This window comes from Rhipicephalus sanguineus, chromosome 4 (assembly GCF_013339695.2).
Source record: "Rhipicephalus sanguineus isolate Rsan-2018 chromosome 4, BIME_Rsan_1.4, whole genome shotgun sequence".
Taxonomy (NCBI): Eukaryota; Metazoa; Arthropoda; class Arachnida; order Ixodida; family Ixodidae; genus Rhipicephalus; species Rhipicephalus sanguineus.
This window is the reverse complement of record NC_051179.1, coordinates 86,199,368-86,219,231: the sequence shown is the minus strand read 5'-3', so window position 1 is coordinate 86,219,231 and position 19,864 is coordinate 86,199,368. Positions and strand designations below refer to the sequence as shown.

The following is a 19,864-nucleotide window of genomic DNA, read 5'->3' as shown; positions in this document are numbered from 1 at the left end:
GACAAAAGAAAAGAACAGCGACCCAGGCGCTGTGCCGTTGTTCTCTTCTTTTGTTCCTGTTTTGTACCGCGCCCCATCTTTTTTTTAATTTAAGGTGAATCGTTACCAACTAGCCCAAATGTCTGTTTTGCTAAAATCGCGCTCTCAACATTGCGTTCTCAACAGCCATTCTTGCTTCGCAAAGCCCAGAAACACTCTGAGGCGAATACCTTATCAAGTTGCAGCTTTTCGCCTTTCTAGTTGTCTTCAACATAGAGACAATGTCATGTCCGATGAATTTCCAACCCACTTGCCCGAACTTCACGCCCACCGCATGGCAGCCGCTGCCTTACTGCCGCCTTCTCTGGGAGCGGCGTGCACTGCCGACGCCAACTGTTCTTCCTCGGCGCTGTGCCTGGCCGGCCGGTGCAGCTGTCCGCCGGGATTCCGACCCTGGGACGAGCACAACTGCACCGTCATCCACGCCACAAGTGCGTATAGGGAAAATATTCACATTTACGTAATATCTTGGACGTAATCTCATGGACGCACTTGATGCGCTCCTACTGCAAAACAGAGGCTACGATGACGCAAACGCATTGTATTCGCTGTGTCGGTTAACTGCTTTATAGTCAACGACGACGTGACCGGAACATTCTTGCTCTCTGTGCCAGCGCAGTGAGAGAACTCGCATGGGATTTACTGAAAACCTTTATGTGACTTCATGAACTTTCCTTCCAGTCGTAATACTACCTCTCGTACTACTATACCAGATGATGGCTACAATTCTGTAAATGCAAGTCATTGATACTATCCTGGCTGTGTATGCGCAAAACCAGGTTCAATCAATTCTGTCTGTACTCTGAGAACTAGTCAGCAGCAAGTGAGTGTCGGCTCTATCTGCTTCAGGCTCGACCCGGCACGTACTGCACAATCCCAGTGTTACATATATTATGCGAGTACAGAAACCTGTAATTCGTCTTGCATTCACGCAAAGACGTCGACCCACCTCGTAACGCTTGCCTCCAAACAAACGAACAAGAAGTCAAACATAGGCAGCTACTCGCTGGCTGCTTCGCATGAAATCGATTTCCACAATGCGTGGGATTTGCCGGAATTTTTATTGGTACACCGAACTACGTCACAGGCGCCTCATCTTCCTTGGCGGGATAGTTTTGGAAGGGTTAGTCACTGATGACACATGACGCGGTGTTCCTCCCTGTACAAGTACCGAGGTGTTCATTTCGTCAAGTGGTGTTCCTTTCGGTACTTGTACCGAAAGGAACACCACGTGGCGACGTCAGTGGCTAACCCTTTCAAACAAACAATCCCATGATGATGAGGAGCCTTCGACGATGATACGTCTACCTATCTAAACCATGGCCAGTCTCTCTGAACCACTTATTCCTGTTGGTTCACACAACCTCTATAGCACCTTGTGTCTCCATCCACCAGTTCCAACCTGTACTTTGGATAGTCATTAAAGAACCAGTAAACAACCCCACACTCCAAATGTGTGATTAAGCGATAACTGCGCACTTGTACAGTGTGAACGTGCTGCCGCACGAATTTTACGAGTAAGTGTTGTAGTAAGGAAGTTACAGTGTGTAGAACAAGCTGCTTCGGTTGGCTTCGGTTTCTCGCTCGGCTTTCCCACCCTTTTCGACAGCCAACAGGGGTAGGCGTAGCCCGCTGTCGGGACTACGCCCGCTTCGGGAGCGTAACAGGACGTCGGCGATTACCTCATCGGCACGCAGCCAACGACCGAGCAAGGCTACCTCCAAGCGGCACCATGGTCCCCCTAGCGGCGCGGTGAAGAAGCGCGGTAAATGCACGGCCAAAACCGCATCACCGCAGGGCCAAGGCGCCGTTACGTAGTGCAGAGGACCAATAGACGAAATCGGTGCAACGTAATATTGCCCGTGAGCAAGATTACGTCACTGTGCGTACGAGGAGTATTGGACAGGCGCTGGAGAGGGGCGCGGGAATTTTTTCGAAATGGAGCGCCTGCGCCGCACGAAGCGCTGTGATATTCATGAAATGTGATCGCCGTGGCTGTCTACACGAATTACCGAGCTCGTCTGTGAGAAGCACAAAAAAAAAGTCGGCGCCTGTTTACTGGTCCTTTATTAACTTAGCCGCGCTAAAGGTCACGGAGAGAATGAGTACCTGTAACTTAGAAAGTATCCAGCCTCACTTGACATATGTCAAGTGAAACAGAAAATGAGATTTCTTCTTAAAATTGTTACAAGTGTAAGAGTTACAAGGTCGCTGGATCTATACTTTCGTGCTTTCCTACTATCTACTCGCAAAGCCGTACTTTCGCCGTACATTGGCTTTCGAGAGTATTCTACTTGTGATGCTTCCCATAATTCCTATGGTTCCTCTCCCCAGCGCCCGCGACCCCCTGGATGAGCCTTCTTGTGCTGGTTTCTGGCGCTGGGCTGATCATCCTGTTCGTGTGCTGCCTCTGCATCCTCGTTCACAGGTTGGCTGTTCTTTGTTGCTGCAACTGTTGCTGGGCACACTTCAAGCTTCGCGTTTGTGTCTAAAAAGGAGCAGTACTTTAGCACTTTGTTGACTGTCATCAAGAAATTCTGCATATGTCTTTATGCATACGCCAATAACTCGACACTAGACGCACCTCTATCTGCCAAGACTAAAAGCGCGCCTCTTGAATAGCCTGAATGTACTCATGGGTCCGCTGCCAAATATAAAGATCTCTTCTGATTAGAGACGGTGAATTCTAAATATACATGAATTTCGATTCATGTTTAAATTCTACAGGTTCTCCGCAGCATTGCAGAAATCCACTTTATTCTACCAAGCGTCATGTAGCTCAATTTTACTACAGGCGGGTGTTTAACATATGTATCTGCACATACAATCCGTGCCTTATCAGTTAGCTTCTAAAAGACTTGCACAGTGCGAAACAAACTGAACAGGTTTAAAGGCAGAGGCAATCAGTGTACGCGCTCACTTGTCACTGGCCTTATAGTTCCCGCCAATGTTATGCGTTTATTTAACCTTTGAGCACCTACCACCTACTCCAAACTTTCGACTCCTCGGATGACTTATAATTCTTTTCCTACCGAACCAACGCTTTATGGTTCTTACATTTCAGGTAACGTTTAAATAACATTTCATTGGCTTTCTACTCTATCTGCATTCATTATAGAGTACTCGTGGATTGAAATAGGACACTCGGAGCGCGTGGCTGCCGGTACATGCAGCGCCACTAGTGAGTGATCATGGAAGCAATATGTTGCATTGCGGTATAGAGCGAGGGGGAGAATATCAACGCAGCCGAATTTCTCCTTCCGGTTGCCAACAAACTGGCCTGTAGTTCACCACACTGGCAGCGTGGCGCTGCAAAGCTTGTGTGCTTTCGTATGCCAGCCGCAATGGCTCACCGGTGCGCACCTCATATATTGAGGAGCGAGCAGAGGACGCCCTCATTACACGTGCTTTGGCGATGCGGCACGCATGCTGTGAAAGGAAGACGCAGGATTCAGCTAAGAGATTGCGCCTTACAGCGTGAATGTAAGCAGTACATTCTGCCAACATTCAAGTGCAGGGCCCTCTATCGTCGTGGTTATCAATCGCAGTGAAGGGAAATAGTGTCTGTGTTCTACATCTAGGTGGTATTGGTTCTACCCCTTCCTTCGCCTACGTTTGACGCGCCCGATCTGCCTCTTGTTGCAAGCAGCGGGCGATGTAGCGTCAACGAACGCATGTAAGGCGCCATCTCGTAGCAGAATCATGTGTCTCACTTGCACAACATGCGTTCCGTATCGCCAAAGCGCGTGCATCGGTGAGTAATTTCGGTCGGCATACGAAAGCGCGACAACCTGGCAGCACCTCGCTGGCAGTGTGGTGAACTACAGGCCGGCTAGTTGGGGACTGGAAGGAGCGATTCTGTTGCGTAGATGTTCTCCCCCTCGCTATATACCACAATGAAACACCTTGGTTCCATGAGCACGCACGAGCGGCGCTGCATGTACCGGCGGCCACGCGCTCTGAGTGTCCTCTTTCAATCCGTGAGTACCGTACTTGTTGGCTTCACGTGTTGATGAGAACCAAACCACGACCGCTGCAGGAACATCGCCACGCGCTGGACGAAGTACTACGAAGGCGGCAAGCAGTCTACTACGACGCTTGCAGTATTGTCCCAAGCCAGCGTCGTTGACCGAACCTTGCCGATTCATAAGGCAACGTCGTCGCAAAACACCGACTCAGTGGGGGCGCAACAGCAGACAGACAGCCCCGTGTCTCGTGACACCGGCACGTCTACTTACGGTTTCAAAGGGCAGCCGGTGGCCGCTGACCACTCCTCGGAAACCACCAACCAGCTCACCGAGCAGCGAGGCTTGCGCACTGCACCCGACGAGTCCTTCGTGCGGCCAGTGCTGAGCTGCGAGGAAGCGCAGGCCAAGTACCCACACCTGCAAAGCTTGCTGTTGGCGCCATCGGCGGTCCAGCAGGAACACGGTGAAACGGCACAGTCGACGTCGTCTGAACCGCCGGATCACCCCGAGTTCTCGAACCCCAGCACGGCCGAGGCGAGCGTGAGTAACGATGTGTGGCTATTTTGCTGCAGGCGCGCCTTGGCGCATCGGTGCCGCATACTTGCCTCAACGCTCTGAAAGATAGACGTGATGGTCAGCTGCATACAACCATCACGTAAGCTGGTTCTTCATGGAGTCTTTTCGGCTGTGTAACGTCACCTTAAATATCGCGATTTCTCTGCTCCGTGGCTGCGTTGATGACGCAGCAACTGGTTCTGCCGTAACGCGACTGCATCGGCGCGAAAAGTACTGTTATATTTCATGTTTGGAACTTAGCGTCCTGAAACTGCAGGGTTGGCCATGAGAAATACTCTAGTGGCATGTTCCTTCTTCAATATGTCCATATGGGACTATTCAATGAGAATCCACGCATTGTGCTGTACATAAGCGTTTTGTGTTTTAGGTCCCATAAGCATTCGACCAAAAATAAGAGGCAATAACGTTCAATTAAAAAAGCGAGAACAATTGAAAAAGACCAAACTAAATGGATACCTGAACCAACGTGCGCATTTATTCTGAAACGCTAAAGCATCATCTTATTTGTAAAAGTTTGTGCGTTTCAAATGCAGGCGAATATGCGTCCACCTCATCTGTTCGGAGCCATTTTTTTTTCGTACGGCTTATAGCAAGATACCCCTCCCCAATGCCTTGGTGGCATAGCGGTTAGGTGTTGCGGATATCATCCCCGAAAAAGGTTGCCGCATTTCTTCAGAATGGAATACAAAATATTCTTGCACGAAGATCTATAGCTGCACATTACACAACTTCATTTTATTAGATTTAGTGCGGAGTCTGAAATTTATGATGCACCTCACAATCATGTCGTGGTCACACCACGTACAGCCCCAAGATTTGAGATAGCGTAATAAGCTACTGCTGACAAATTCAGTATTTTTTTATCCGCGCAGAAAACGAGGTTTAATTAGTTCTCATGGAATTGAATCCCGGCCTCGGTGGCCGCATATGGATGGAGGCGAAATTCTAGAGTAGCGTGAACAAAAATTAGGTGCACGTTAAAGAACCCCAGCTGGTCTAAATTTTCCGGAGCCATCCACTGCAGCGTCCCTCATAATCATATCGCGGTTCCGGGACGTAAAACCCCTGCAATTGTTGTTCTTTTTAGATCTAGTAATCAGTTGTGGCGCAGCACCGTATCGTGCATACCTGATCGGATGGTCTTGGCCACTTCTTGAGCGCTGCAGTCCGGAGTCGAGAGTGAGCTGCCGTCGGCGCTGTCCACATCTTCGAGAAGGCGCAAGCGACCTCGGGGTGCCGAGGCAGTCAGTAGGCACGTGGTTTTCCCGGCTGAGCCTGCCACGTCTTCTATGACGGTGGTGTACTACGAAAATGAACACGAGCCGTTCGTACCAACCCAAGTGAGTCATATCTGCGCATGTGACACCAGCCAGAAACCCAATCACCTCCGTTATTTAGAAACCTTAGACCCAAATGCAGCGTCTTGCTATAAATCGGCTAAGTACATAGGCGTGCGCAGGGGGAGGGGCGGGCTTGTCAAATAGGGGGGGGGGGGTGCAACGTCTGTCCCATACATTGATTTAATAGGGAGGGGAGGCGCTGCGATGTACCATCGCCCGCCTTCGCCGTCCCCCCCCCCCCTCTTGAAGGGGAACCCTGCACACGCCTATGGCTAGGTATGTGCAGCACCGTTTCATGAAATAATTAGTCGCTATCAAGGAGGTTTTGGTCGCTATCCTACACTGACGTGTCTCGGAAATTCCTAAGCTTTTAGTCTTCGAACTGAAAATTCCCTGAGTCTGCTCAAGTGTGATGTAATCCGGCGGTTTATCTGAACCGACGTTTATTATAGCGAACGCAGGAAATGTTCAACATTTGAGGCTTTAATAAGGCGAAAGCCTTAGATGCTTATTAAAACGCGAGAATTGGCCACTGGCGTCCGGTGGCCTTCCGTGGCGTCGGTGTCAGAATGAATGATGGAAACAATCATCATCACATGACGTCACAGATCACCAAAATTTGTGACGTCTTTTCGACGTCACCTAACGTGACCTCACATAATGACGTAACCACATCCCATCGTCGCTTGGTCGAAAGTGGGCTAAGCACGGAGGCAGTGCAAAAATAGATGAAGCGGAGAAAGCTTCCAATGCCTCCAATTCTGGAGGCAGTGCAAAACCACGATAAGTGCAGAGAGATTTCTGACGGTGCGCGGGAGGTTCAATACATCAATTGAGAAGAAAATAGCTTTCGCCTTTGAGTCGTTTTAGGTTAATGTATAAGGAACCCGGTGAATTTTAACATGGAAGCTGTTCCAGCTCGTGGTAAAATGACTACCGTGACCCAAAGACTATCATCATCATGAACGGGTATGTGCCACAGAAATCGGGCAAGTCGCACTACTGACCACGGGTCCACTAAAAGCAGGAGGCAAGAGACGGTAGGCGGCGGGATTTGAACCCGCTTACTCACGATCCGAAGGCAAGCGTCTTAACCACTCGGCTATTCAGGCGCGCTGACAGAACATAGCGTGGCCTTGAAATCAAGAGTTCGACGAAACCTCGTCTGGTTGCGAACAGTCATGGTCAAAAGTAAGGGGACGCCGACCAAAAACACTTAAAAATAACAAAGACGTTTCGGCTCCCGTACGAGGGCCCTGTTCACAAAAAAAAATGATTCTTTTCCCGTACGGGGGCCTTGTTCAGAAAAAATCACTTTATGAACAAGGCCCCCGTACGGGAGCCGAAACGTCTTTTTTTACTTTTAAGTGTTTTTTGGTCGGTGTCCTCTTACTTTTGACCATTGCACAGCCTTGTATAGTATTGTCACGTTGTCGTGACGTCGAGAAGACAGCAGTCGGCACGTCCGAGATGAAACTGTTTATTTGGCCGAACTTGTGGCCGGAAAACTGAAGCTCAAACTACAGCAATACACTGATAGCGTCGAACAGAGCGTCGACCGTCGATCAACTGACAAGCGGTCACGCGCGTCGGCTTTTATACAGGCGCTATCGAACTTTCCAGCAATATCGCTGGTGGCGGCGTAATCTCTAGACAAAGCTGGAACATTCGCGTGCGGGGCGCAATCTTAAAAAACCGATCTACTACAATCGCGACGCTTCTAGAACACTACTTCGCGGACAGCGTCGAGCGTTGATAACCATCCCTGCCGGTCAAACCCGAATAAATCAAAACAAGACAAGAAGCGGGCGTGGCATTGCCCCCCCTCTGAAAAAGCATCGTCCCGATGCTTGTGAAAGAACATAGAAGAGAAAAAAAGTGCATACACAAATAAATTACAGTAACAAAGGAAAAAAAATAGTCCCGAGGCTCGCTAACGCGCAAAAAACGGCTTAAGGCGCACGACATGGACGACTTCAGGTCGCGCACGGCGCCGCTGAGAGTTCGTAATGCCGTCAGGGACAACCTCATAGTCGAGTGCGCCGAGGCGTCGAAGTACCCTGTACGGTCCGAAGTATCGTCGAAGAAGCTTCTCACTAAGTCCTCGTCGTCGTATTGGCGTCCATACCCATACACGGTCACCGGGTTGGTATTCCATGTGGCGTCGTCGAAGGTTGTAGCGGCGGCTGTCAGTCGTCTGCTGGTTCTTGATCCGTAGGCGGGCGAGCTGTCGTGCTTCTTCGGCGCGCTGTAGGTAGGTGGTCACGTCGATGTTTTCCTCGTCGGTCACGTTTGGTAGCATGGCGTCGAGCGTCGTTGCCGGGCTCCGTCCGTAGACCAATCTGTATGGCGTCATCTGCGTCGTTTCCTGTACGGCCGTGTTGTACGCGAAGGTCACGTACGGAAGGATGGCGTCCCACGTCTTGTGTTCGACGTCGACGTACATGGCCAGCATGTCGGCGATGGTCTTATTTAGACGCTCGGTGAGGCCGTTGGTCTGTGGGTGGTACGCGGTGGTGCGGCGGTGGCTTGTGTGGCTGTATTCCAAGATCGCCTGAGTCAGGTCAGCCGTGAACGCCGTACCTCTGTCGGTGATGAGAACCTCTGGGGCGCCGTGTCGAAGGACGATGTTCTCAACGAAGAACTTGGCTACCTCAGCGGCACTGCCTTTGGGCAGGGCTTTTGTTTCGGCGTAGCGGGTGAGGTAGTCGGTAGCCACGACGATCCATTTATTTCCGCAAGTCGACGTTGGGAACGGCCCCAGGAGGTCGATCCCGATCTGCTGGAATGGTCGCCGAGGAGGCTCGATCGGCCGAAGGAAGCCTGCTGGTCTTGTGGGCGGTGTCTTCCGTCGCTGACAGTCTCGGCACGTCCTTACGTAGCGAGTGACGTCGGCGGCAAGGCGCGGCCAGTAGTACTTTTCTTGTACCCGTGCGAGCGTTCGGGAAAGTCCGAGGTGTCCAGCCGTTGGGTCGTCGTGAAGGGCATGCAAAATTTCTGGTCGCAGTCCCGAAGGTACAACGATAAGGTAGCTGGCTCGGGCCGGAGTGAAGTTTTTCTTTACGAGGACGTTGTTTTTCAAGGAAAATGATGCCAATCCTCGCCTGAATACTTTTGGGACAACGATGGTCCTGCCCTCCAGGTATTCCACTAGACCCTTCAGGTCCGGGTCGGCTCGCTGTCGTTCGGCGAAGTCTTCGGTACTTATGGCTCCCAAGAAGCTGTCATCATCCTGGTCGTCGGGCGTTGGTGGGTCGACGGGGGCACGAGACAAGCAGTCGGCGTCGGAGTGTTTCCTTCCGGACTTGTACACGACAGTAATGTCAAATTCTTGAAGTCTTAGGCTCCACCGCGCGAGGCGACCTGAAGGGTCCTTCAAGTTAGCTAGCCAACACAAGGCGTGATGGTCGCTCACAACTTTGAATGGCCTGCCGTAGAGGTAGGGGCGAAACTTTGACGTAGCCCAGATGATGGCGAGGCACTCCTTTTCTGTTGTGGAATAGTTGACCTCTGCTTTAGACAGCGACCGGCTAGCATAACTGATAACCCTTTCCAGTCCGCCCGTCCGCTGCACAACGACGGCGCCGAGTCCTATGCTGCTTGCATCGGTGTGAATCTCCGTATCGGCGTACTCGTCGAAATGCGCAACTATCGGAGGTGTCTGCAGGCGTCGTTTCAGTTCATGAAATGCTTCGACTTGCGCTGTTTGCCACCTGAATTCGACGTCGGTCTTCGTGAGCTGCGTTAGTGGCTCGGCGATCCGTGAAAAGGCTTTGACAAAGCGTCTGTAATAGGCGCACAAGCCGAGAAATCGGCGCACGGCCTTCTTATCGGTGGGTGGCGGGAAAGCGGCGATGGCAGCTGTTTTCTGCAGGTCTGGGAGCACTCCAGTCTTGCTGATCACGTGACCCAAAAACAAGAGCTCCTCGTACGCGAAGCGGCACTTTTCTGGCTTCAGGGTGAGCCCGGAGTTCTTGATTGCTTGAAGTACGGATTGAAGTCGCTGGAGGTGTTCGTCGAAGTTCGAGGAATACACAACGACGTCGTCCAAGTAAACAAGGCAAGTCTGCCACTTCAAGCCAGCTAACACAGTATCCATGACTCGTTGGAAAGTCGCAGGTGCCGAGCAAAGACCGAAAGGCATGACCTTGAACTCGAACAGGCCGTCCGGTGTTATAAAGGCGGTCTTTTCTCGGTCTCTCTCGTCGACTTCAATTTGCCAGTAGCCGGTCTTGAGGTCCATTGACGAAAAGTAATTCGCGTTGTGGAGTCGATCCAGGGTGTCGTCTATCCGTGGGAGAGGGTACACGTCCTTCTTTGTGATTTTGTTCAGGCGACGATAATCGACGCAGAAACGTAGGGTCCCATCCTTCTTCTTTACTAACACCACGGGAGACGCCCACGGGCTGTTGGACGGCTGGATGATGTCGTCGCGTAGCATTTCATCGACTTGTTTCTTAACGGCCTCCCGTTCCCGCGTCGAAACCCGGTAGGGACTCTGACGGAGTGGTCGAGCATTTTCTTCTGTTACGATGCGGTGTTTAGCAAGGGGCGTTTGTCGGACCCGCGATGACGACGAGAAACAGTCCCTGTATTCCTGCAGAAGGCGTCGAAGCTGTTGCTGTTGGCGAGCGGGAAGACTTGGGTTTATGTCGAAGGGTGGCTCAGGGATCGTCGTCGTAGCTTCGTCAGAATCTGAAAAGGCAAACGCATCGCTGGCAGCCAAGATTTCTTCGATGTATGCAATCGTCGTGCCCCTGCTCAGGTGTCTGTATTCCTGGCTGAAGTTCGTTAGCATCACGCTTCCTTTTCCTTCATGCAACCGAGCAATGCCCCTTGCAACGCAAATGTCACGGTCTAGCAGCAAACGCTGGTCGCTCTCGATGACACCTTCGATGTCTTCAGCTTTTTCGGTGCCGATGGAAATAATGACGCTGGAACGCGGCGGAATGGTCACCTGCTCTTCTATCACATTCAATGCATGGTTCTCTGGCGTCGCGCGGGGCGGGAGCGCTTTATCTGAGGTTAGTGTTATCGACTCGGACCTCAGGTCGATGACGGCGCCGTGTTCACTTAGGAAGTCCATTCCAAGTATTGCATCCCTGGAGCAGTTTTGTAGGATTACAAAGTTATTGATGGTGACTCTCGCCGTGCAGACACCAATCGGCGTTATCAGGTGGCCTCCAGCTGTCCGGATTTCGGGTCCACTCCAAGCGGTCTTTACTTTCCTCAGCTTGGTGGCGAATGGCCCACTGACGACGGAATAGTCGGCCCCAGTGTCGACGAGAGCGGTGACGTTGTGGCCGTCGATGATAACGTCGAGGTCGCTAGTTCGTCGTCTTGCGTTGCGGTTGGGTCGCGGCGTCTGGTCACGGCTGCGTCGGTATGTTCCGCTGCTTCTATGTTGTGTCGTCGGGTCTTCTTCAATCCGCGAGGTTTCGTCGGCAGGGCTTCGTCTGCTTCGCGTCGTGTTCTGCAGGTCTCGTCTCGTTGTCGTCGGCGGCGGCCGCGGAGGATCTTCGGCATTTCGTCGTACAGCAACCGCACCTCCATCGGTTGCTGCCTTTAGTTTCCCGGATACGGGCTAGGCGACCGGCCGCGGTTTGGGCCAGTGTACTGCCGGCGGTGCGGTGACATGTAGCGGCCCGGCGAAGGCGAGCGGGAAGGTCGTCGTTCTTGCCACTGCGTTCCGGTTAGGTAGTCGTCGATGTCGCGAGGCCGTTCGCCTTGCTGCGGTCGCGGCGCGTTGATGGCGAATCCTCGTAGTCCCATCTGTCGGTATTGGCAGCGGCGGTACGTGTGGCCGGCCTCCCCGCAGTGGTAGCAGAGCGGGCGGTTGTCAGGGGCACGCCAAACGTCGGTCTTTCGGGGGGCGCATCCTTGTCCTGTCGGCGGGCGGTATGGCGTCGTTGGTGGTGGCGGCGGTGCCTGGCGGCGGAGCTGCTGCGGCGGCGCGGCGTCTTGACGCGGGCGAGGAGGAGGGGCGTTGCGTCGGGCTGCAGCAGCATAGTTCATTGCTTGCAGCTGCGGCTGCGCTGCATAGGGGGTGCCCAGCGACTGCTGGATTTCCTCGCGGACCATGTCGGCGATCGAATCCACTTGAGGCTGCGCTGAAGGCAACAGCTTGCGCAGCTCCTCCCGCACTATCGCTCTGATGGTTTCCCGTAGGTCGTCGGTGCCTAGCGAGTGCGCTTCGGTGTAGCCTGTCGATAGGGTTGAGCGGTTGTACTGCTTCGTCCTAATCTCGAGCGATTTTTCAATTGTTGTAGCCTCGTTTAGGAATTCGGTGACAGTTTTCGGTGGGTTCCGCACCAATCCTGCAAAGAGGTCTTGTTTCACTCCCCGCATAAGGAAGCGCACCTTTTTTTCCTCAGGCATGGCAGCATCGGCCAGGCGGAAAAGTCGCGTCATCTCCTCCGTGTAGATAGTGACCGTCTCATTCGGTAGCTGTGCCCTTGTCTCCAGCAAAGCAGCGGCCTTTTCCTTGCGGACGATGCTCGCGAAGGTATTGAGGAACGTCGTCCGAAAGAGGTCCCAGGATCTAAGGCTCGATTCATGGTTTTCGAACCACGTCTTCGCGGCGTCTTCTAAGTAGAAGTAGACGTGGCGCAGCTTCTCTTCAGTGTCCCAGTGGTTGAAGGCGGCGACTCGCTCGTACGTCTCCAGCCAGCTCTCCGGGTCTTCAAACGACGACCCACGGAAAGTTGGTGGCTCCCTTGGCTGTTGCATCACTACCGTTGTAGGCGGCAGGGGGTCTGTCATCGTCTCGGCGGTCGATGCGACGGTCTTCAGCTGCCTGGCGTTTTCGGGAAGGAGCCCGTACTCTGGTTGTAGTCCCTTCTGCCGGCGGCTGGTTCGAGGATCCGGGTTATCCTCAGAGTCGTCTTCTTCGCGGCTTGGGCTTGGGTCAGCGCTCCGCGGTGGCGTCCGGATCATGAAGCAGCACCTCCACCAGATGTCACGTTGTCGTGACGTCGACGAAGACAGCAGTCGGCACGTCCGAGATGAAACTGTTTGTTTGGCCGAACTTGTGGCCGGAAAACTGAAGCTCAAACTACAGCAATACACTGATAGCGTCGAACAGAGCGTCGACCGTCGATCAACTGACAAGCGGTCACGCGCGTCGGCTTTTATACAGGCGCTATCGAACTTTCCAGCAATATCGCTGGTGGCGGCGTAATCTCTAGACAAAGCTGGAACATTCGCGTGCGGGGCGCAATCTTAAAAAACCGATCTACTACAATCGCGACGCTTCTAGAACACTACTTCGCGGACAGCGTCGAGCGTTGATAACCATCCCTGCCGGTCAAACCCGAATAAATCAAAACAAGACAAGAAGTGGGCGTGGCAGTATCATATAGCAAGGGGGTAGGACAAGGATGTAAGGGGGAGGAGGAGACGTGATGGTGAGGAGGAGGGGAGAGAGTAAAGCATAGCTTATAAGGAATGAGAAAGAGAAATCGAGTGAAAGAAATGCAGAAAGGAAAAGAAATTGAGAAAGAGGCAGAATCAAAGAAAGAGAAAGAAAGAAAACTAGCAAAAGAAAGAAATAGGAAAAAGAGACGAACAAATAGAATGAAACAGAGAGATAGAAAAACAGAAATAACGTAGAGAAGAGAGAAAAAGAAACAGAAAACAAAATAGAAACAAGGACGGTCGCCCAGCTCAGCGCTTCCTTCAGGCTTGGCACCACTAGTGCGAAGCTGCTCATCAGCTCCGCTGTCTCTTTAGCATTGCGCCTCCAGTGCAAGCTACCCTTATTTTTTTTACGAAAGGGGACCAGCACCTCGTGCGACGATGGCAACTGAATAGAAATACATCGAGCGACCCTTCATGGTTTGTCAAGAGGCACGTGGGATATATGTGAATAGGTTGCCGTTAAATGAAAATGCAAATCTTGTGCTGTCAGCTCTGCGTGCCATGAATTGATTAGATTTACAGGGCTGGGCAAGCAGTTATAGCCTCACAGCGCAGCACGTGGCCATGAGCAAGTGAGCATCGTGACGTTTAGCCATATGCTCCGGCTCACTTGCTCGATGGCTATCGTGATACATTGGGCCGTTTAGCGACTGAGCGCTAGCACAGTAGAATGAGCTAGACGAAGCGAATGTAACACTGCTTTCCACGTCATGACTAAACTTTCTACAAAATGAACCAATACCTGTTTCGGGGTGCAAAATATGCCAGGGTAAGTTGTTTAGCGCGCCCATGAAACACTTTAGTGTATTCCTCGAAAGTTGGAGTGTGAAGAATTCCCGGGAACTAAGCACTAAGTAAAAATTTGAGGCGACCTTGATTCTTGACATTGGTGTCTTGTGGCGGCACACGCACGTCGGCGTTCATGTGTCCTGCTGCGTGGCCTCCGCGATTAGCTCCGGTGGCTGCCTGAGCTAATGCTTTTTGTTTCCTCGCTCTGCCGAAACGCATCTCAGAGTCCACGTAGAAGCAAACGCGTGGTTGAGACTTATCCGCCAGGTGCCGCAACGATCCCAGCTGCTTAAAAGAAAAGCGTCCGCTCTTTCGATGAGCTCATTCAATTAATTTTCATTAACTGTCCTGACAGTTATTTTGTCCTTATCTTAATTGAACATCCGCTTCGATATGATATGTACAACTCTTAACTTGAACTAGAACCAGTTTTATTTTTTACAAACCTTTTTCCGAATATTTCAAAAACAGCAAATGAACTGATCGACCGCAGGTGATTGGAAGGGCAACATGAGTGTTGCTCGGTGCACTCTAATAAAACTTACTGATTTATGTCTTTGGATTACCTCAATGGGCAGGACTCTCACAAAGACTTACTACGTGAAGGGTGGGCTTTCTGCGCTTCGATGATGCTACGTGATGATTTTAAAGGGCCCCTCACCAGGCCACATAGCAAATTTTAGTTAGACGCTGCAAGTTGCTGTGTGCCGAATGAGGAGCAGTATGCCGCAAGAATTTTTCAAATCGGTTCATTACGATCTGAGAAAAAAAATTTTTGTAGCGGCGCGAAACCATGATGCGAGGAGGTGAGTTTCAAACCCTTGCCACTCGCCCCGTGTAGCCTTAGCAAGCCAAATCCCTTCCCTGCCCTCTTCACTTGACACATACGCATGAACACGTCATGCGCGTGCATGGTCACGTGCGCATGACGTGCCCGAGCCAGCCCGAGCACGCGAGCGGCGTTGCACGGCCGCTACCTTTTTAGGGGCGAAGCTCCTTAAGGCGGCACCCGTTCGTCCCTCGTAGTCGTCGTGGTCGTAGTAGTGAGTAACAAGTCTTACGCTTTGACCTCCAAGGTGGTGCCGGTGGGAGATTTCTCCTGTGCGTTGTTGAACAATAAAAAATTCGCAGCGTGCGCGTTAACTAAAAGCCGAATTCTTCTGTCTCTCATTCCCCATTAGCAGCCATTGGCATGTTCCAGTAGGAAACGTTAGTAGAAGTAGAAGTGTAAGTGTTAGCTAAAAGCCGACTTCTTCTGTCTCTCATTCCCATTAGCAGCCATTGTTTACCTCCAAGGTAGTGCCTGGTGAGATTTCTCCTGTGCGTGATTAAACAATAAAAATTTTGTTCAAAACGCCGTTGATTGATGAAATAAACCAACGAAAGACGCCAGATGTTTTGTAAAAGCAGAACGAAAGAACGCCAGATGTTTTTCTTAAAGTGTAGTAGTAGTAGTTGTATGTAGCCACCTCGCCCGATCGTCAACGGGCGAGGTGGACCGGCAACGGCGCGAGGACCCTGCCGTACGAGAGTTAAATCACACTAAAAGACATACTTTGCGGGCGATACACTCTAGTGAGCTTTCAACTTTTCGTCTTAATGTACATGATAAAGAAATTATTTCTACGAAAAACGCAAGGCACACCTTGAGCAATATATTTGGTTTTGGGACGCTAAATGGAACCATGAGGCGATGCGAAGCCGGAGCTCTTGCACGATCGCGTTCCGTTGGCTTTCGTTGGGCATGCTACCGACCTCGCGTCGTGGAACGCGCGTCCTGTCTTCCCTCTAGCCTTGCCTTTAATTCGCACAGGGCGAGCGGGGAATGCGGTCGCTCTTGGCGCTCTTTCGCTCGGGAGCGGACTTCTTCCTTGCATTTCACCGATCACAAGTGATAATGAAGGGACCACGTAAACCAACAGTACAATAAAAGTTTGATGTTTAATATATACACGATGTTTCACACTCTTTATATTATGTACTGGGCGCATTTCACGGAAGAGTTTCACGGTTTACAGATGATTCCCTCCGTAGCTTCGCCCCACTCATCATCATTCACCCCGTGGATATGCTGTGATTTTTTTTTTATGTAGCGGCCGTGGGCGTTTTGTCGGCGTTCTCTGTGGTGTACTGCCTGTCTCTGCGGGACGGGCATGAAAGTTGAGACAATTGTACGGGCACGAGAGTGGCGGTATCATGAGCGAGTGCCGCATTAAGGTTTACTTGGACGCGGTAGAATAAATGAGCATAATGAGTGCTCGAACGCGCCAGAACATTACTTTCGTTTCCAGGGCTGGCGTCTGCTCGATGCGCTAACCGCGGGGACCCGAACGCATGGGAAAGGGAGGCACGTTAGCCCCGCATCTCGCTTCAATTCACGAAAAAAAAATTAAAAAGACGCACACATTCCCTTTGTGTGTCTCATTATTTCTCTCAAGTTTTATTAATTTATTCAAGCAACAAATTACACAAACTACACATGTCGTGTCAAATAATTATCGCAGTTTCACGTGCTACTGTTGGCGACGTCAGAGCACAGTCTTCTACCTAGAGCAGCGACGTCACAGCGCTACCATCTACGTAGGGCCATTTTCTCATGTACGTCATCCCCTCATTCTCTAAAGCGCGCGCCCGCGAGAGGAAGGGCGAGCAGCGTTCATCTTGAAATTTGACCCATTTCCGCGGCGCGTAGCGTTGCAAATTTTGGCAGACGTGATCGTGAACGCCCAGTGTATGCATTGCGCTCGTTAGCTCAAAATTGTCAAACCTGGTGAGGGGCCCTTTAAAGTAGTGTGGTGAGACATGAAGACAGTCATTCCATTCACTAGGTGTGGCAACTAACGATGACGCTTTATTTGCATATGTTGGAACGGGGAGGATAGTAGAATGTATTTTGATGAACGACTGCAGTTGGCGTATGAACTGCCTGACTGGTGAAGGGATGAAAATATCGTAAGCACGGGGCGTCGCTGGAGCAGACGTTTCGACAACAGGAGAAGTCTGCTTGTCGAAACGTCAGTTCCAGCAACATCTCATGTCGATGATTTTTGTATTTCTTCAAGCGTCCATCTTCTCCCGAACTACTTCTGTCTAACCGGTGAAGTGACATGGTGATTCGAAGTTGGGTAAAGTCATAGTACAGCTATTTTACAGGATGTTACAGGGTAACGACTTTGGAACTACATTTCAGCTCATCTTCGCTGTATGTGTAAACGTGGTTGTTCAGGATGCGTCGCTAGAAATGTTTTGAACATTCTCCGTGAAACTGACGAGAATACGAGGATGAGAGGTCCCAAATGCTGCGCGCATATTTCAGTTTGGGACGAGCGAGCGGTCGGAAGTTAAAGGTTGTGTCGAGGAAAGCGACGATGCGGTTATCTTCAACAGTGCGTTATCTGTGCAGATAATTAAATTCGTTGGTGAGCTGAATACATTGTTTCTTGCATATATTTTGCGCAGTTTGTTCGATAGTTTAGATTGTCACCATTACTTGTGCAAATTCCACGTGTGTAAGAATGAAAGATGTTCAAATCCGTGCTCCAACAATAAATATTAAGTTCACGTCGAAGGAAGCAATATGCGTTAGATATTGTAATGAGACAGCTTGTATATACTGTTATCAACACTGCCTGAGCAAACCCGCCACGGTGGTCTAGTGGTTATGGCGCTCGACTGCTGACCCGAAGGTCGCGGGATCGAATCCCGGCCGCGGCGGCTGCATTTTCGATGGAGGCGAAAATGTTTGAGTCCCGTGTACTTAGATTTAGGTGCACATTAAAGAACCCCAGGTGGTTCAAATTTCCGGAGCCCTCCTGTACGGTGTCTCTCGTAATCATCCGTGGTTTTGGGACGTTCAACCCCACATATTATTATTATCTTTCTATCTATTTCTCTATCCGCTGTTCAAATCACACCACAACCGGCCAGAGGCAAACGCGACGTGGGTCATGTCTCCCCCCTAGCACGGCCATGATACCTCACGGGGCGATCGTTAGTGGGGAACGCAGTGCTAACAGCTCGGCTGTTAAAGGCACACCAAAACCGGGTCAGAGGGAGACGCGACGCGCGTCGTGTCTCCTCTCTTGTCCGGCCATGATACCTCACGAGGCAAGTGCAAGCGGAGAACACGGTGTTACAGCCACGCGAGCGTCGCGGAGCAGAGGCAGTGCATGATTATGATAGTTTTCACTAACGCGAACAAGGGTTTGCCGAGCTTAAACAACCCCGCTATTAAAATTGCACCTACTACGGGAATATTCCCTCGTCAAAAACAAACATGTATTGACAATGGATTTCCAGATCGAGGAAGGATATCCAACAACGCAACAGCGTCGCGACGACGAATAGATGTCGTATTGTTTTGCAACACTGCGGAAAGTTGGGCGAATTGGTTCGTATTCATACTTGAAAAGATGCGAATGGCGCGCGTCGTCCAGTTTTTGTGCCTTTCCTTTGTGGTTGTCTTTTTGCGTCAATTCAAGCATGTATTGTTTTCCATGTCTTAGCATAGGCTGAAAGACTCACCACGACTTTTAAAACGTCCTCATTGAGCTTGTGTACGCAGTATTTCACATGGCGCGAATGTAACTGATATGACATTTATACACCCCTCATAGCCTGCCGACGCGACCAACCTGGCGTGGAGTTCCTTCGGCACTTCCCTGGACTCGCTGCTCGGAACGCCCGTGGTTGCACGCGTCCGCACCGTCATGGACGACGCAGCGCTGCACAGGACGCTGAAGACTGCCAGCGAATACTCGTCGATGCCTTCGGCGATCATTAGCAGGAAGCGTTCAGAATGAACACTTGAGGACAGCAGAGACAACAGATCGGAGGTCAATGAACTCTGCGGAACTGATGCGCTGGTGGCGTGCGTTTTCTTTTGAATGTTGAGCACTGAAATAATTTTTAACGTGCTTTGACAGCCATGGCGAGCTCGCGGGAAGAACTATGACTACGACTGTTATCGCGTTTTCTTGGTTTCTTTCTTTTTTCTCAGTTCGAGATCAATATGTGATGCAGGTTAGGTTTACACGCTGCAAATATTTCCTTGTGAATGCTCATTCCTTCTTTACCTGGATGGCGTTGGCTTATTTGTGGCGTTTCATACAGGAAAGAACACATGTGCTCAAACGCTCAAACTTGAGAAGCCGACACTTAAGATGCGTCTGTGCAGCGTTTCTTTTAGGGTTAAATCTGTGGCTCAGACCCACTGTGAGGGATCGGCCAAGAATTGAGTGGTTTTGTAAAATGTTATGAAACTTTAGAAGATGGGAGGTTATAGAATAGAAATATTCAATCAAAGCATAGATAGCACAATGCACGCTGCAGTGAAAATACACGAGAGGGCGCATAAGCGCGTTCCAGACCACACACTTTTTCTGCCATGGAGAAAAAACCGAACGTTAACGCGCTCGTGCAAAACGAATATACCGGGTGTCCCAGCTATCTTTAGCCAAGGGTTAAAAAAATACAATATTAGAGGCAGGCGAATGAAATAAATTGGAAATTTCTGACAGTCACCTTGCGCAATCCTGTATCCACCCTGTGCCCTTTTTTCTGTTATAAATTTCAAGCGCAAAATAAATGCTTGTGCTCTGCCTGGTGGCACCGACCAGTTCATCTCTTTGGTGGCGTCTCTGCAGTTAACGTAACACCTTCGCATCGGACGCTGAAATGTATTCAATTCATAATACACGTAGTCGGAGTCATATTCGCCGTGAGCATCTCCAA

The 19,864-nt window shown here is 50.8% G+C and overlaps 1 protein-coding gene across 1 annotated transcript; it reads left to right on the top strand.

Annotated features, from left to right (window-relative positions):
- Positions 1-265: 265 nt before the first annotated feature.
- On the top strand, positions 266-19,112 carry LOC119391377 (uncharacterized). The gene is made up of 5 exons (XM_049415263.1): positions 266-470; positions 2,374-2,467; positions 4,079-4,547; positions 5,750-5,923; positions 18,748-19,112. The coding sequence occupies exons 1-5, from the start codon at positions 266-268 to the stop codon at positions 18,931-18,933; spliced, it is 1,128 nt and encodes a 375-aa protein (XP_049271220.1). The 3' UTR covers positions 18,934-19,112.
- The last annotated feature ends 752 nt before the right edge of the window (positions 19,113-19,864 follow it).

Bases quoted from the DNA above. Each gene is read 5' to 3' on its own strand.
- LOC119391377 (XM_049415263.1), top strand. From the start codon at position 266: ATGTCCGATGAATTTCCAACCCACTTGCCCGAACTTCACGCCCACCGC. The intron at 471-2,373 runs GTGCGTATAGGG...TCCTCTCCCCAG, and splicing joins CACCGTCATCCACGCCACAA to CGCCCGCGACCCCCTGGATG. The intron at 5,924-18,747 runs GTGAGTCATATC...CACCCCTCATAG, and splicing joins AGCCGTTCGTACCAACCCAA to CCTGCCGACGCGACCAACCT.